Source organism: Anas platyrhynchos, chromosome 24 (assembly GCF_047663525.1).
Source record: "Anas platyrhynchos isolate ZD024472 breed Pekin duck chromosome 24, IASCAAS_PekinDuck_T2T, whole genome shotgun sequence".
Taxonomy (NCBI): domain Eukaryota; kingdom Metazoa; phylum Chordata; class Aves; order Anseriformes; family Anatidae; genus Anas; species Anas platyrhynchos.
Window position 1 is genome coordinate 184,774 of NC_092610.1, and position 17,822 is coordinate 202,595.

The 17,822-nt window shown below is 51.5% G+C and overlaps 1 protein-coding gene across 5 annotated transcripts in view; it reads right to left on the reverse strand.

Moving 5' to 3' along the window:
• The window catches only part of LOC119713574 (low density lipoprotein receptor adapter protein 1), a 65,036-nt gene extending 51,456 nt beyond the window's left edge, over positions 1–13,580 (reverse strand). For 2 of the 5 annotated variants that reach the window (XM_072027446.1, XM_072027448.1), the window contains exons 1-7: positions 13,411–13,579; positions 9,193–9,335; positions 8,208–8,320; positions 5,337–5,451; positions 2,190–2,262; positions 1,535–1,618; positions 58–185 (exon numbers count right to left, since the gene is read on the reverse strand). In XM_072027446.1, the coding sequence (XP_071883547.1) occupies positions 58–185; positions 1,535–1,618; positions 2,190–2,262; positions 5,337–5,451; positions 8,208–8,320; positions 9,193–9,335; positions 13,411–13,495 (741 nt within the window). In that variant the 5' untranslated portion in view covers positions 13,496–13,579. Of the gene's footprint in view, positions 1–57; positions 189–1,534; positions 1,619–2,189; positions 2,263–5,336; positions 5,452–8,207; positions 8,321–9,192; positions 9,336–13,410 lie in introns of all 5 variants that reach the window. The other 3 variants (XM_072027447.1, XM_038167166.2, XM_072027445.1) reach the window with 2 other exon arrangements.
• Positions 13,581–17,822: the final 4,242 nt, after the last annotated feature.

Genomic DNA, 17,822 nt, shown 5'->3' on the forward strand with positions numbered 1-17,822 from the left:
GGAGGCAGCATCAATCCCTGTCAGCTTGGCAGATGCTACAGTGTCCTGGGCACTTACCCACATCATGTTGTTATTTACAGAGGAGCTGGGCCCAAACATGCTGTTATCTAAATGTGCAGAGTTTGCACTGCCACTCAGGGTCAGTTTGGCAGGATCTTCTAAATCCAGCAAGTTCGCTGTGACTGCTGCTGTGAGCAAAGAAGAGAGGGAACGAGGCAGGGGAGGAAAAAAACAAAAACAAAACAAAAAAAAAACCAAAACACAGATGACACAAAACCAATCTGTTTTGCAGCAATTTCTTTCCCTTCAGGGTAATGTTAGGGGACAGCATTGAATTCCTTCACCATGGCCACAGCTTTTAATATGGAGAAGCTACATTCACAATGGCTGAGGCTGTGGTTTCTACCCAATTAATTCTAGATACTCACATCAGGCACCTGAGATCCCCTCATCAGGGAGGCAGGGAAGGATCAGACAGATTGCCCCTCCATCAGCCATCAAAGGAGGCTCCTGGGTACATGCTTACATTCAGAAGGACTCAGGATCAGTCCTGGGCAAAGCTGAGACATCCCACCCCAGGGCTTCATAGCCCATGGGATGGGAACAGCAACCACAGAGCGGGAACAGACTGGGTGATATCCTCAGCTCAGACCATGACATCAGTTCAACATCTCACAAGGATGCATCTTTATTTTATAGGAATGAGGGAAAATCCTGCACTGGACAAGGAATAGTTTATAGCTTGGGGGCTGCCAGTACACCACAGGGAAGCCTTAAATCCTCCCCACCACACTGTGATATGTGCAGATGCAGAAATGCTCCAACTGCAAATCATCAGCCTGTGGCCAGGCAGACAACAGGGCCTATTTCTACACCAGTTGCAGCCTTGGATCTCATCTGTTCTATTCTGCCACCACTTGTGACAGATTCATCCAGTCCTGGGCCTTCACATGAGAGAATGAGATATGCCAGTCTGGAAGTAAGCCCAGTTTAATGCTATTTTCCTCTGTGCCAAATCCTCTTATCTCTGTGGCCAGCATGGAAGGGAGATTAGCCTTCTGTCCCATATCTTCCTGGCTATACATCCAGTGTTTCAGAGGACCCATGGCCAGACAATGAATTATGAGGGCTTTTACCATTTAAGTGTTTTATTTTCACACAGCCAACGGGACAGCAAGTCTTTTGGGTCCAACGCAAACTCAAAATCAAACTTGCGATGTGGAGATCCATGCTAAGCTCTTAAGGGCATTACAGCCAATTTGTCTTGGATGGAAGTAAACAGATTTGGGGAGACAGCAGCTGTGTACAATGGGGTGCAAGAGATATTTAATGGGAAGATGGAAGGATCCTGAACTCCTCGACTACACTCCAGGCACTCTACCAAGGGCAACATCTCAAAAAAAAAAAAAAAAAAAAAGTGCCTGCTCCTCGCTGATTATCAAAGCCCTCCCAGGAAAATACCCACAAACATTAGGCAGCAGCCTGATGCCCCCATCCCCAAGGCTGAGACAAATTTCTGCTGCTGGTGACTTACGTGTGTCAGGGCAAGCATGGGCATCCAAGTTTGGGCTGCTCAACCCTTCTCCTTCCAAGACGGACCTTTCCCGCTTCTCCTTCTCTGAAAAAGAAGGAGATCCTATCACTGCTGGCAAAGCATTACCCCATAAAGCCTTTTGCAAGGAGGGCCAGCAGGGACAGTTACAACAGGTCACCAGGTCTCCTCTGCCCAAAGCAGCCCAAGCTCTGGGTGTGTTTTATAATCTTCTGAAAGGTAAAAGCAAAATATTGACAGTGGCAGGGCTCCTGAGATACCACAGATAAACACTTGGTCCTCCAAACCTACTTGCAAGAAAGGAGTGCAGCCAAAATTCCACCTGATTGACAAGGCTGTCTAGTGAAACCTGGAAGATGACTTAAATCATGCCACAGGTTGGACCAACCTTAACAGCAGCCTGGAAATTTTGAGGGCAAGAGGAAAAGAAAAAGCATTTGAAAGCCAGAAAAACAGAGTCATCCCTTGAACTTTTGGGTCCAACTCAAATCCAAAATCAAACTCGGATGTGGGGATCCACACTAAGAGCATAAGGACATTACAGCCAATTTGGCAAAAGTAAATAGATTTGGAAGGACTGCAGCTGTGTGGAAGAGTAGAAGTACATGTAATGAATGGAGAAAGTAGTAAAACTCACCTTCCTTGGAGGCTTGCCAGAACTCAAACGCTATTTTGAACGCCTGAGCTACAGTGAGGGTGACTGCCTGGGCCTGGAAAGACAGTGGTTAGGCAGTACATTAATAGACGGGTCCTCACAGACTGAAATCATTTGGAGGCTCTGCCTTGCAGATTCACGTTAACATGGATCCAACCAGTCCTCCGCTCCATGTACTCCTGCACTGCCTGGCTATGGAGAGGTAACCAAATATTGATGGAAACAGGGACTTGCTCCATGTAGAACACAGAGCATATTGCAGACATCCTAAGCTGCAACTGGAGGATGGAGGAGGCAGAGGAAGAGACATCAGCAGCATTATGCTGCCAAGGAGAAAGAAGAGCCACTCCCAACCACAGGGTGCACAGCTCTTCACACACTCCACACCTAAACACAATCTCAACAAGTGCAACTGCTGCACAGCCCCAGGCTTGTCCCCATGGCTCCCCTAAAGCTGTAGCTCCCTGCTCAGGGGCTGTGCTGTGCAGTATCTGCCACAGAGCATCATGCCCAGAATGACCAACCCTGCAAAGGGACTCAGCACCTGGTCAGAGCCCAAGCAGCCTGGACCACACCACTGTCACTGTTGTCACACAACAGCCAGGGAGAGAAGTACAGGGCTGTGTTTTGCTGCCCTCTCCAGCACCCAGCGAGACCACATGCATGAGGATACTCTGAGAACAGCAGACAACAGGGCAAAATGTGGCAAGTTCCCAGCTCTCCTGGACAAGGAGTAATCTGGGAGGTGAGATGTGGGAGACCCACAGAGTCTTCCCCTTCTTCCCCCCAAGCTAGGCTGGGTCCCAGGGGTTTAAACCAATACTTCGGGTTTGTTTTGCAACAACCTCGAGCTGGACATATGCACAGACAGGGCTGCAGCAGGACACCTTCATTTCAGTCCCTTCATTCCTCCCCCAGCCAAGAGTTTGAGTAGTATTAAGAAAAAAAAAAAACCAACAACAACAAAACACACCTTAAATAACACAAGTTGCTTAAGATGTATAAATAGCAACATAAATGCTAGTTTCATTAGGAGAAGGCAGAGCTCACTGGCAGTTTAGAGTGCAAGGAGGTAACAAGTAAAACACCACGGTTGGCACACTGTAGGAGCCCCAAAGTTTGTTTTATGAAGTTACAAGCTAAACAAACCCAGATCCTGGAGCACATAACCTACAGCCCTTTGCAGTTTGGAGGACAGAGGCATAGGGGAAAGTGCTGAAGGAGAACACACTTCTCCCAAAAGCCATGCAGTCCTGCATGGGAAGAAGAGAGAAGACTGCAACAAAGCAATTAAGCCTTGCAAGGCATGAGAGCTCATTTGAATGTCAGAGCTATTTACATCTTTGATGGAAGTAGAAACATTTTATGGTTAAAAACTTAAATATGGTAATTAAGTACAAAAACCCCTTCACAGCTGTTTACAATTTTAAGCTTGATTCAGATTTGACAGCTTAAAGACACAGCCACTGTTGAGAATTACTCATGAACTAAAAATATAGATGAATGACATGCCTGTTGACTGGTAGCTATGCATACATTCAGGGATGCTGCCCTGGGACAGAGGCAGTCCCTGGTCCGGGAGCAGGGCACCACCTTACCAGCATGACATTCATGCATTTTATAGACAAAGAGAAATATTTCCAGTTTTTGCCACAAAAGGCCTTGGAGAACTTCATTTGGAGGGAGATGTACTGTGCTGATGTATAATGAGATAATTCATTTACCAATTGAGAGATTTAACTTTTAATTTGCAGAGCAAGGCTTATCTTCACCATGCAAGGATGGGAATGCATACCACAGGAGACACAACTTGTAGCTTCCATTATTCTCTCCCAAGAGGGGATAAAAAAAAAAAAAAAAAAGAACTGGGAGAAGTGAAGAATATTATCAGACCTGCAGTCACTTGTGCTCCAGGCACAAGCAGCAGTGCCAGCCTGCTGGAGAAGATAGGGATGCTCATGAGGACCCAGAAATCACCATACTGGGATGCACCAAAGGGAACAGCTCCTGCAGCCTCCTGGGCTATTGCTTCCTGGCTTGGAAAGGAGGGAAGCAGATCCAAGACATCCAGCTCTCTGCTCAGACCCCCAACAGACACAGCAGGTCCCTCCAGAGGAAGGATTTCTGGGGGCAGAAGGATCTGACCTGTCCTTCTCTCCTACACCCCTTCCTGCCATTTGCTGTCAGACCCACATGATGCTCTACTTAAGAGCCCCAAGGACTTTCCCACGTTATCATACGGAGCCACTGCCCAGCGATCCACTTCTCTCCCCTTCCAGCTTGTAAAGTGTTGTATTCCTGCCCATCCTGACCATTTGAGAGCCCTCCCTCCATGAGATGCCCTGAATCAGCAGGAAAAATCCCACAAGAAGGTTCAAAGCAAAAACCAGACTGGTTTACATATGCAGGTCTCTGCTTCAAGCCCTAATTTCTGGCACAGTGGGGTCTCATACACTGCACATCCTGACACCTCTTTCTGAGAGGACACAGCTCTGTCTGCAAAGATGTCAGCAAAAATTGAACAGGGAGCTTCAGTGGAAAAAAAGACGACAGAATAGTAAGCCCAGGATCACTGGCTAAAGGCCTCCCCCTGGCACCTTGCTATCATCATCCTCCCTGGAGACATCCACACTTCTCCAAGCCTCTCAAGCCCATGATGTATCAAGGCTCCTGCAGTCCTGGGAAGCAGCTGCTGAGCAGGAAAAGGAGTCCCAGCTCCCAGGACTGCAGCAAGGCAGGAGGATTTCAGGTGCTCGTCCAGGCCCAGGTGCTCTCACCCCAGTCTCAGACCTTGGGGGCAGAAAGGCTTTTCCTTTCCTGTCCATGTGAGACAACTGGCTGAATCCAGCCCATAGTCACACCTCCTCCTCGTGCATGCTCCATGGCAGCGGTGTGGTCCCTCTAGAGAGTGATCGCCTGCCACTGCGCAGCAATTAACTGCCTGCAGACAGGTTATAGCACCACATCAGGACCATGGAGCGCCTGCACAAGTACTGTCCCACGGCCTTTAGATGGGAAAGGACTCCCCTTGCTATAGCTCAGGGCAAAAACTGTTATTGCAGTACTCGTGCAGCCCCTCTCTGCTTCCTCCTCCTAACGCCACATCCCCATTTCTTCCTCTGGACTAACCATTTTCCGTTTGGTACAGAGGAAGGCATGGCACTCCAGGTTCTCATTGAGCTGGTTCTGGGCAATGTAGGCAAACACTTTATCGTGGATCTTGTCTGCCGTGCAGTAGGATATCCTGAAAGACAGAACGAAACGTCTTGTCTGGGGCACTGCACGCACAGGCCAACCAACCCCTCATCAAACCTGCCAGCAAACTCCTGCACCGTGTCTTCAAGCATCAGGGCCACACAGCGAAGGCAGAGAGAGTGCAGGAGCACTACCCAGCTTCAGTACAAAGCCCAGCACAGAGGACGTAATGCTGCTGGTTTGAGCGCAAGAGAAACTCAGAGCAGCTGCTGGCCCCTCCGTAGCCAGCCACAGCACAGCTCAGCACGAACCATGTGCATCACACAGAGGCAGGAGAGAAGAGAAAACATTTCACCTTGTGGGAGAAGGACAGGTTCTAGAAGGCAAGAAAGCACTGCAGCATGGCAGTCTGGGAACACATCTAATGCTCTGCCTCAGAGAGACTCTGGAAGATCTTCCTTGGAGTATAAGGTTACAAGAGGAAACAGAAAGACTTGTTTCCTCAACTTATGAATTAATCTTGAGGTTTCCCTGTGCTTTCTCAAACCAGGGAAGGAAAATGATGCAGGAGCACCAAAGAAAAGCTGTCAAAGGCTGAAGTTTGGGCTCTGAGATCTGCAGCAGCAGATGCATAGGATGCTCTGAGAGCCCTGACGTGAGAACACAGGATGCAGAGAAGGAAGCTCAGCCTCCCTTGAGGGAGCATCCCTGGAACAGCTGCATCTCTTCCAGTCTCCAGGCAAGGGTTACGCTGGAATACAAGGCTCTGGAAGAGCAACAGGCTCTCCCCTCAGGGACCTTCTGGGCCAGAAAGCTGCAGGACCAAGCATCTCATCTAAAGGCAGCACTAGCTGGAGCTGCCCTGGATATTTAGTGCTAGGCAGTAGGCACAAGCAGCGACTCTTTCCTGGGTATACAGCAGATCAAACAGGTGGTACAGAACAAGAAAGCTCAAGGAAAAAGTGGGACACTTTGGTGAAAGTTTTCCTGTTGCCCTGCGTTGCCCATTCAGCTCATGCTCTTGCTGCCCCAGAGGCTTTGTGGGGAAGGGACTGGAAAGTCCCAGATCCCGGGAGATGCTGAAACTTAAAAAGCAGCATACAAAATGTATTTACACTGCATTAGGTTCTCACTGCATGTGAGGATGCTTCCACTCAACAGCCTGTGTTTAGTCTTACAGAGCTGAGCTGTGCTCTGGATTAAAAAGGCACTTGGAAGTCTAGTCCTTTCTCCCATTTGTCCCCATAGCAGCATTTCTGGTCTTTTAATAACCACAACAAAGCTGCAAAAGGTCACCTACGCAAACATGCGGCTGTCTTCCCACAACCTCCAGTGTTCAGATTGAAATATGATGGGCTTTATTTGCAGGGAAAGGGCAATTCACACCCGCCTCTGAAGTGAGGAGGTTTTATAACTGCGAGGCCTCTCGCAGCAGCACACCAGTGACAACAGCCACGTTTTAGTTGCAGCCATCCTGTCCTGCTGCCTGACTGAGCACCTGACCTGGGGCAAGAGCTCAGAGGTGGCATCTCCCTGCTAGACAAAAGAGCCAAACAGAAGACAGTAGAGTTGTTAGAGGAACTCCCTGGAAACAGCAATGGTGGAGCGTACTTGGAGAGTGAGGGGATAATCCCCACTTGCTTTCCCAGCTTTCACCCCTTATCACCAGCATCTCTGGGGAGCAGCATCAGTCCCCACATAACAGCCTATTTAAGCTGAACCAAGGGGATGCTTGTATACAAGCACTGATGGGGAGGGACAGCTTTACTGCTGGCCATGAAAGGGTCTGGGCAGAATTTAAGGTAGCATCTAAACACCCAAGGCCCGTGGCTATGCTCACATAAGATTTTACACCAGCATAGCAATACCAATTTTGGTGTGATCACACTCACGGCCACTTCACCCAGCTCTGCTCTTTAAGCAGTGTTTTTTATCTCCAAGGGAGGTGGCTGCAGGTGACTGCTTAGTTTAAACTGGAGAAAAGCAAGTAAGTTAGTAGTCCTGCTAGAGAGTGCCCCAATCTAGCGCTCCCCATCCCATGCATAGCAAAGGGATGTAACGTGGCAGGTGAAAGACAGAAAGTGGAGCGTATGAAGGGTGAAAGGAGAAGGGACAGAAGAGACGGAAAGGGACAGATCTGAGCTTAGCTGTGCTCCTCCTGGCCTGCATCTGCCTCAAACCAGATACTCTTTGAAAATACACTTAAAAAATCCAGGAGTGGATATAGGATAATCCAGCCTCACCATCCCCTCCCACACTGGTATTAGGTCTCAACAGCTGCCTAAGCCCTGCTCTTTGTCAGAGTGATGTAAACACATCAGAAGCAAAGAGCGTGGAGCGCAGCATCCAGCAAGGGCGGGGGACAGCCCCAGCTCCAGCACTCACATCCCTCTCTGTTCAGCAATGCTCTGACCACCCTCCACATCCACCCCCTGCCTTTACCCGCTTCAGCATTTCTTCAGCAAAGCTTCACATGGCCACGGGGCGCTTGGCTGCAGATCAGCAGTGCACTCACACGAGATGTCTAGGCTCATTATGTCTTCCCTTACCGCACCACTGGACACACTTATTGCATGACACGTATGCTTCCCTTAAGTATAGGGATCACGCTCCTTTTCCCACCGCTGCTTTGCTTTAAGACACGATGGTCAGAGACGTCAGTTCAGGCCTGGGTGGACATCAGAGCTGGCCACCCAGGAGGGGGGACTAAGATGCCACCACAGAACGATTGTCTCATCACACTGGGCACAGGCAGGTGAGGAGGGCTCAGGGCACACATATGCTGCAGCGTGTCCCATAACGCACCTGTATATGGAGATGTTCTCGATCAGCTCGTTAGTTCCGCTGTCATTTAACACGATCCCTCTGGGTGAGACCTTCAGAGTAACTTTCTGCAGTTTCTTTCCACTTGCTTTTGCCTTTGGAAGGAAAAGAGGGAGGGGAAAGTTGCAGGCTTTCAGCAAGGACACATCTAAGGCTATATGAGCACAGCAGATCAGTCACTCTAGATATGCAATAGACTACCTAATAGACATCCTAATAGCAGTAATTAGTATTAGAGACTGAATTTACTACCAGGTGTGTTAAGGCACTTGTTAAACCATTATGTTCCCTTAAGGAGTGATTTACCCTGGCATTAGTGAGACAAGGATGTGCACCCCGCACCCCACACAGCACAGAGGTACAAGTCTAGGAGTCTAGCACTAGAATTGTCACCACAACCATCAGCACAAAGTCCTGGCTGGTCTGGCCAAAATATGCAAAGTTGTAAATGCTTGATGGCACCCCAGGGAGTTTTCATTTTAGGACCAGCTCCAGAGCAGCGGGGTGCACCAGTGCAAATTCAGGAAGCCATGAGAGCATAAGCACTTAAGGGAGCTGTGCTGGGAGCAGGACAGCCCTGCAGAATGAGGGATCCTAAGCAGCCAGCTCCAAGTTGCACTGACAAATCCTGCTCAAGCAGCAAGACATCCCCTGTGCCAAGGTCAGACTGTGGCTTAAAAAGTAACAAGACTTAAGGTGCTTCCTTTTATTTACTAGTTTTGAGCTTTCATGCTTGAAGTTACATTCAGCTCACTGCACAGCTTCTCTCCAAAAAGTTACACAGCTAGCTAGTTGCAGACCTCACCTCTGCGAGGGCTAAACCTGCAACCCTGATGACCACCACAGCCTGCAGAAAGAGAGCTTTGCCTCCATACCCTCAGCTTTTAAAATCATCACTGGTGCCAGAAGGTGACACGGGTCTGCTCTGCAAATGCTCCAGGGCTCACATCCCAGCACAGATACTCACAGTTGCAACGATCCTTTTGACAGCAGCTGCAGAGAGCTCCTCACCCTTTGGCTGCTCCACCAGCGTCATGCCCAGGTACTTGAGGCTGAAAAGCACCCCCTCCAGCAGCGTCTCTCGGGTATCAGTCCAGTTCTCTGGGAGCTCTAGGGGGGCAACAGAGAGGCTCTTGGAATCCCAAATGCACAAGGGAAGTTTGCCGGTAGGGCACAGCATTTCACCAGCTGGGGTCCCGTGTCGACATGGGTTGAGTGCATGCTACATGTGCTGAGCAACCAGACAGCCCTGCCACAATAGATTTCACAAGGTGCTGGTGTAAGGTGGTGGAGCAGAAAGCTGGCTGTCAGGGGAGGTGACAGCATGCTTCAGTTGCACACAACAGCAGCTGAGAGGTGTTCACGCAGTGGACATCACCCTCAGCCCCCACAGCCTTCCAAGGCAGCAAGAGCAACCCCCTCATTTTTCTTTTTCCCAGGAAGACAAGCCTTCACCAGTCCCAGCATGTGTCAGTGACTCTTTAAGATCCATCAGCTCTTCAGTTTAACAGAGGGTACCCATGTTCACACCAAAACCAAAGGACTCCTGAGCATCAGGCCCAGCCAGGTATGGAGGGGAGGACTCAGTGCCCACCCTGTGCACCACAATATCCTTACCCTATGCTAACCAGCACCTAAAGAAAGAGGGTCCTAAAAAGGGAGATAAATTTGGAATCACACTGAAAGTCAGGCAGGCTGGAAGATACAGACGTGCATGTCCAAGTGTGACTATTCCTCCTTTTCCCGGAAAGGCGTGGGAAACAGCAGTAGATTTGTAAGACTGAAATTGCACCACAGGATTTAACCTCTGACTTCTAGTTCCCGACACAGAGCTTGCAACCCAGGATCTGCAGCTTTCATATTAAAGGAATCTTGCTTTGAGCAGGAGGCAACTATACCAAGGTGCACATGATGCGCTGGCTGTGGGCTGCAGCATACAAACCAAAGCCCTCCTGTAATCATGGAATATCCTGACTTGGAAGGGACCAAAAGGATCACCAAGTCCAGCTCATGGCAGTGCAGCACCAGAGGCTGGGACATGCCGTGGTGCTCAGGTAGCACCCTATGGCCAAGAACATGCCTTGGCAGTGCCTTTCCTCCAGAAAGATGTGGTTTGTGTGTTCCTACAGTGCACACGAGAGGGGGCAGGGCAGAAGGGCAGAGTGTCTTATGCCAAGCACAGGCAGCCTGCGTGCCTCTGCGGTGCGTGCATGCAGGGGGAGCCAGCCTCTTACATGCCAGAACAGACAGGCTCGGGTCCCTGCAGCAGGTGAGGGGGAAGAGGCCAGGCTCTTACCTCTGCAGGTAATGCTGCAGCCGAGATGCCCTACAGCCCTGGGAGCAACGTGGCTCCTGGAGAACAGTTTATGCCGGCTGCAGACAAAACATGCCCCTGAAGGCTTTGTTGTCTTGTATTCAGCCCAAGCTTTGGCTGCCTCCAAGCAACAGGGCCAAACTCAGCAACTTTCTGCAAATCCACAGCCACTTTGGAGAGCAGGGGCGGGGCTGCAGCAAGGGGGGACATGCCTCTTGAGTGACCCAAGGCATGCAGCCCTGTGGCAAGGCAAGATAGCAGATAAGCCACAAACCCGGCACCACTCCCAACATGGGTGTCAAGAAGAACCCACCTGAAACCTACCAGCAGGTCCCAAGGGGCTGCCTGCAGGGGGAAAAGAAAACCACCAGGCAAGAGCTTCTGAGCCCAAGCCCCAGCTTGGTGAGGATTGTGCTGCAGGGAGGGAGCCGTGCAGCTGTGCGGCCAGAGCAGGTCCTGCTGAGCAGGAGAGGGCCCTGGCTGCAGGCTGAGCCAGGCACCTGGCAAGAGGAGCTGCTCCACTCCGGGAGCCAATATGAGAAGAGGAAAACAGCTTTTCTTCACTTGGCCAGCATGAGTCTCAGAGCAGTGCTTGCTGGTGAGCACACACACAAAATCCACCCAGAGCTCCGAGGACACGTGGGATGCTGTATTCACCTTGTACCCTGTCTGGAAACGGATGATGCCAGCAAAGAGCCTGCTTTCTTCAAAAGCCAAGGGTGTTGCTGCTACCCTCCCACCCTCAGCACCCAAAGCTGGGCGAGCATGTCAGGAAAGAGATTTGCATACAACAGCCAGGCAGCCGCCTGCTCCCACTCCTTCAGCTGGTCATGGTGCATACCCCATGTTCCCACCACACACTGCCCTTGAATCCTTCCAAGGCAGCACAGATAAGAGAAGCGAGCACCACCACCCCTTGACCTCACCACCCTGACTTCTGCTCCGTGGCATTGCAACACAGCTTCTCCTTGATCCCTGCATGGAGGCGGAGGGACAGATTGGGCAAATCTAGCCCAGCACACCCCCTGCCTCCCACAGCCCCTCTGCAGGAAATTTCAGCCGGTGCAATGTTCCATCCTCTCTCCTCTGAACAGAGCGTCGCCCCAGCAAGGATTTCAGCCATTTCCGTCATGTTTTTTGTCCCAGGCGTGCTCTGTGCCTTGGCTGCTGACAAAAGTTCTCAGTAGATGAAGACAAAACCTTCCCTGCCCTTTCTTCTGTTACTGCCTTGGCTCCACAAGCAGGCAGGACTGCTCTCTTAGCATCAGCCACCCATGCCTCAGCTTCAGATACTATGCACGAGCCACACCCGAGAGATTCAGGACGGCCACCCAGGCTCCTTGGCGTTTTGCAACAGCAGCCATCACATTCATCTTCTGGACAGGGCTCCGGGTGCATGGCCTCTCCCCTGACACAAGCTCCACCACCAGGTGGGAGCTCAGCACGCTGCACTCCCAGCAGGGACTCACTGAGGACAGGGACCCCATGTGTGCTCGGGGGCAATGCCTCAGCGTCACCGGCTGCAGGAAGGCCCCGGGCACCTGCTCCTCACACTGAGCTGAGACAGAAACACGGGTGGTTTTGGTGCAGACACTGAAGGGCTTTTTGAAAGAAGAAGCTGACGAGGGCATCAAGGAGCAAGCATCAACAATCTCCAAGCCGGGATTTTTTCCCTCCTTTGATTCCTGCTACTGGGCAGAGCTTTGCTCCCAGGTAAAAGCCCAGGAGAGCCTCTGCTCCATTTGGCCCCTTTGCTGCCAGCACCCCTGCTCTGGCACTGCTTGCAGCGAGCGGTTACAGCCTGGGGAAGAACCTCCAAGTGTGCCACCTGAGGTGAGAGGCACGGAAACCACACGGCCGAACACACAACAAGCTGTCAGCTTGAAGCACGTAAACAGGCAGCGAGCGTGGCAGGGATGTGCAGACTCTCCTCCACGTGCCCTGCTCAGCACCATTTCCCACCACCTTCTCCACCTTCCAGTTAACGCAAGCACAACGCGCCCAGGCTTTGCCCTTCCCGAAGCAGGCCCCCGAGGCTGGCCTGGCACAGGTGATGTGGCCCCGCAGGCGGGAGGCGCCTGCCTGGGACAGGCTGGTCCGCAAGGTCATTGCTCTGCAGGCTCAGGGAGGTCCGCAGCCCGAACTGAAGGGCTGCCACACTTTGCAGTTAGCGAGGAGCGTCTCTGCCCCGTGGGACCGCTCTGGGGAGCAGCTCAACAAGTCCCAGCACAGCACCAGGCGTTTGCAACCACGGGGCTGCCGGCCTCTCCCCCCCCCCAAAGCACCATCGAGCTGCGGTTTCAACTCCCGCAGCTCCCGGCCCCTTCATTCTCACAAAAAGGGGCCAGAACCCGGGATCGATCCCGCCAGGAGGGCAGCAAAACGGAGAAGCTGGAGCGTGCCCGGGGACAGCAGGGCTCCGGGCACGGCCGGCCCCTTCCCACCGCTCCCGCGGCCCCTCGCCAACTGCGCCGCCCGCCGGAGCGGCCCCAGCGCCGGCCGCGCACGCCAAGGGGCGGCCCGGGGCTCGTCTCCGGCGGCCGCCGCAGGGACACGGCCGGCAGGAGCCGAGCGCCCGCCCCGGGCCGGGCCCACGCCGCGGCCGGAGCCCCCGCAGCTCGCGCTCCCTCCCCGCCGGGGGTCCCGCGATCTGGGACACGAGGACCGGGGCCACCGGGCCCCCCGCCCCGCAGCCCCGAGCCGCCCGCCGGGAGAGGAGAGAGGGGAGGGGAGGGGAGGGGAGGGGAGGGGAGGGGAGCAGCACCCGCAGCCAGGGCGCGGGGCGGAAGCGGGGCACACGGGGGGGGGGGGGGGGGGAACACGGGAAGGAAGAAGCGGGGCGCGGAGCGGCCGGGGCCGCGCGGCTCTCACTCTTGTGGCGGCCGCCGGCCCAGGCCGGCTTGGCGACGCTGGGGCTCCGCAGCAGGGCGCGCCCCGCCGAGCGCAGCGCGTCCATGGCCGCTGCTGCCCCGCGGCCTCCGCAACTTGGCGGCGGCGCCGCCCCGGCACGGCCCGCGCTGACCGCGTCCGGGGGCGGGGCCGGCCGCTAAGCCCCGCCCCCATCCCCCCCCCCCCCCCGCGCGCGTGCCCGCGTCCCCCCCACGCGCACACCCAAGCGGGGGGGGGGGGTGCGGGGGGCCGGAGCCCGGCCTCGGCGCGCGCTTCCCTGCGCGTCCCCGCGGCTGCCGCTGGGCTCGGCCCCAGCAGCCGGGGTTACGGGGGTGCGGGGGGGGCCCAGCCCCGTGCTCGGGACGTGCCGCACGGCTGAGCTCAGGCGGCACCTCGGCGATCGGCTCCCTGATAACCAAGGCTGAGAAAACCGCCGGGCAGGTGTCTGCCCCGCCCGGCGTTGGCTTCCCTTTTCCCGTATTTTGGCCAAATCTCTTCTCTCTCAATACACCGCCACGCTCGGCTCCGCTCAGGCAGCGGCTCCTGCCTCGCTGCGCGGCGGTCCCAGCGGGAGGTTCCGGCCGGCATCCTGACGGGGAGGCTCCGCCGCGTGCTGCTGCTCTGCGTGCCGCTGGCCCCTTCCCCTCCGAGGCGCCCAGCGCACCGCAGGGTCTGGCTCGGGTTCCTGGTGCGAAGAGAAGAGCGTGGGGCACACGGCGGTGCCGCCGGCCCCTGCGGAGCTCTCCCAGCACTGGTGTCACTCACCCGTCGCTCTGCCGGCAGCGCTGGCTCTGCTGGGAGCAGCAGAAGGTATTTCTTCAAGGTGCCACCGCAGCCAGAGAGTGAAAGCCCACAACGGCGTGACAGCAGCCTGGGAGAGAGGAGTCATCGAGTCAAGGTCTCAAATGTGGCCATGATGTTGAAGCCAGCCTCCCTGCAAGTCGTAATTTGAGTTTAAAAGATCCTTGCGAGGGTGAAAAATTACCAGTGTCACCTCCCCGCGAGGGAGGCAGGGCCTCGGGCTCTCAACCTCACAGCTTTGTACCTTTCAGCCTCCTGTCATGCCAGGAAGCCCAGGCCATCCTACCATCAAGAGCAGCCCGCAGGCAGGTGAGCTGTACAGGCCAGGGAAGCAAAGTCAAATCTCTCCATTCACGTCTAAGGGCTGAGGATGGCACAACAGCTTTTTGTTTGTTTGTTTTTTGAAACGTTGCTTTCTTGCTAGCTGTGAGCACAGCCTGTCTGACCTTCCCAGCCCTGCCATGCTCTGCCCAGTCATTTCAGAAGGTTTTTTTTTTTTTTTCCTTGGGGTTATTTAAACTTTTTAAACCTTTTAAATTATTCACCCTTACCAAAACTAAAATAATTCTTTTTGAGACGACTCTTTGAACTGCCATACTTAAAAAAACAAACAAACAAACAAACAAAAACCACACGCAACACCAAAATATCCAGGATTTTATAGTCTCCCATTCTTTATAGCTGAAACTTTTCCTCAGTTTGACTCAAATAATGAAGTATGCTTGCAGGTGTATTCTGGGCTGCTGGGATTTTGGCTACTCCTGCTTTACTCCCCCAAAGGCTGGATCTGGTCTCTTTTAATGTCATGCTTGGAATTAAGCATTGGGGTTTGGCACCCTGATGATGTGGCCACATGCCTTAGGGAGGCGAATATACTCAGCAAGGCAGCGTACTCTGTGGTACGGAAGCTCGAGATGGAAGTCAGGGCTGGGAGCATGTGCTCAGTCCCTGACAGAGTGCAACTTCAGGCTTGGCAGAGTGCAAGGGATGTCACAATATCACTAACAGCTTATTTATTTCAAAAGAGTTGAACAACATAAGCTGAAAAATAGCAATGAATTATTTCAGTGATTTTTTTTACATACTCCCCTGCAAAAACACACCAACGTGTATAATTCTCCAAGATGGCATTGGGTCCAGCATCCGTCCCTTTCAGAGGCAAATCTTCCTCTAGAGAATAGCCCCATTGCTCAGATGGGGATTTTTTAGGAAAGAGAGAGCAAAATCCATTTCTTGATTTTTATGTATTTCCTTCAAAAAAGCTTTCAACCTATTCTCATCCCCTAAAGCAAGCCCCTAGGAGATTCTCCATTCCCCCCTCATCTCACATCCTTTGCTGCTGTGAGCAACCTTTTTTCTGCCACATTAGAGCAGGTGTAGATTAGGAAATTCATAGCACAGATGCAAAGGGGGTTTATTTGAACTCTGTGAAAAGCCACAACGACCTGATGTAATCTCAGCATTAGGCTCAATTTAACTCATTCTTAATTATAACATTTTTTCAGGCTTTCCTTAAGAAAATTCTGTGTTCTCATTTGTCTCTACCCAGCAGTACTGTCTGTGTCATCTCTCCTGTCACATTACTGCATTTAAGATGCTATTTCCAGCTGCTTCTACCCAGCCAGATTCAATACGTCCAGTGCTGTCTCATTAGAGACAGACTTTATTATTGCTAGTGTTGCTTTGTGTTCAGATTGTACCAGAACATTACATTCAAGGTGTAGACAGGAACAAAGCCATCAAGACTATGCAGATGTAAAACAGCATATGGACAGTGCTTTGCTGCTCTGGTTGTGCAGATTTTGAAGCTAATAATAATTCTAAACATCTCTTTTCATCTTATTTAATCTTTATAATCTCCTTACCCTCCAGTCCAGATTTTCTTTGCGTGCTGAGATTGCTCCTTGTAGCTGTATGTCTCCGCTAGATCTGTACATACTGCGCATTGCCTTTGGGGAGGTGTACCCAGCTGTCCAGACGTAGACTTTATCAGGGATTTCTGTCCCAACAAAATGTCCTTGGTCCTTCCCACGAAGAGGGGGGCAGGCAGGGCTGTGACTGTTTGGAAAATGCTGGTAAATAAAAAATAAAAAATTTTAAAAAGCATTTAACGGTGAGTGCATGCAGAGACCAGAGACAATTTTATTTCCAGTTTTATTCTGGATGTGCTTTGTACCTTTTGGAATGGTTAGTCCTTGCAAGTATTGCTGTTTTACGTGCAACTTTGAGGGTTATGTTATCAGATTAAAAGTCTTCACTTCTATGAAAAAAAATTAGGTCTCTAGATTTTTGTGGTAAAAATTACAAAAAGTGGAAGTTCAGAAAGCCAGATAGCAAGCACAATAATCTGACTTTTTTTTTTTTTTCCTTTTCCCTTTATTTATTTTTCATATTCAGACTCAGGGGAAGAGCTGACTAGGGGTTTTTGAGCTTTTAATAGCAATGCTGGAATCTGGTCACGTGGCTGCTAAGCTTGTCTCTCCAAAGGCAGAGTGCTCAGATCTCAGCTGATCACAAAGGGAACAACAGGCACTGACCTCTCTAAAAAGCCACCAAATCCTCTTCTGGAAAAGAGCCTTGGCTTTTGCTGGCCTCTTATCCTTTTTATTTTATCTTTTTTTTTCCTTCAAATTGCAAAGCAAAATCCTTGTCCTATTTGGAAGCATTTTGAGATCCCTGCGTGAGAGGTGCAGCACTCAGCAGGGATCGTCAGCCCCCTTCTCTCACCCTCAAGCAGAGTCAGCAAGTGCAGGTGGCACCAGGAACTCAGCCAACAGCAAATCTAACCACGCTGTGCTGGGGATCAGTGTTACAGGGAGCAGGAGTTTGACCAAAAATGCTCTTCAACGTGGGAGACAGATCATGAATACCTTATGAATACCTTTGGCACAGGGCAGGGATCTCCATTCTGACTGGCCTAAGAAAACCTGTGCCACTGCAAATGATACTGACCGACCCTGGGCCTCGTCCTCTAGCACTAAGACCAGCAGGAGCTTTACTAACCTACAAGAAGCCAGAGTGGTCCCTTTGTTCCTTTTAGCTCTGGCACTGCATTGAGACAGTAGCCAAAGTAGACAGCAACATGGGGTAACCTCAGCACAAAAACTCAGTGACACTATTTCATGTTTTACACAAAGATGAAAAAACTATGACATTTCTGAGTAACACTTTTATGGTGACAATTATACAAGATGATTCAAAAATGCAAATGACAGGAACATGCACACCTGGCTAAAGCCATAAGTTTTATCCCAAAAAGATATCTGTGAGTAAAATTATGAAACTTTAACACTTCTACTGACTGGTGTACTACTTCATTTTTTTTTTTTTAATTGAGGCATACATGCCAAATACCATGAAACTTGAAAGAAATAAGGTTTTTGGTGTTTGTTGTTGTTTTTTCTTGAGAAGAACTTTCCAGCGTCCACTGCATGTTTGCAAAATCATAATGCTGGGTTTATAATTCTGCTACTTCTCAGCACACTTTTGCTTCCCATCTCTCCACAATCCCCACCCTCAAAAAACTGAAACACTTCAGAAGTTACCAGTGCAAACACTTTCTATCAGCGTATATTATACATTTGACTTTAAGC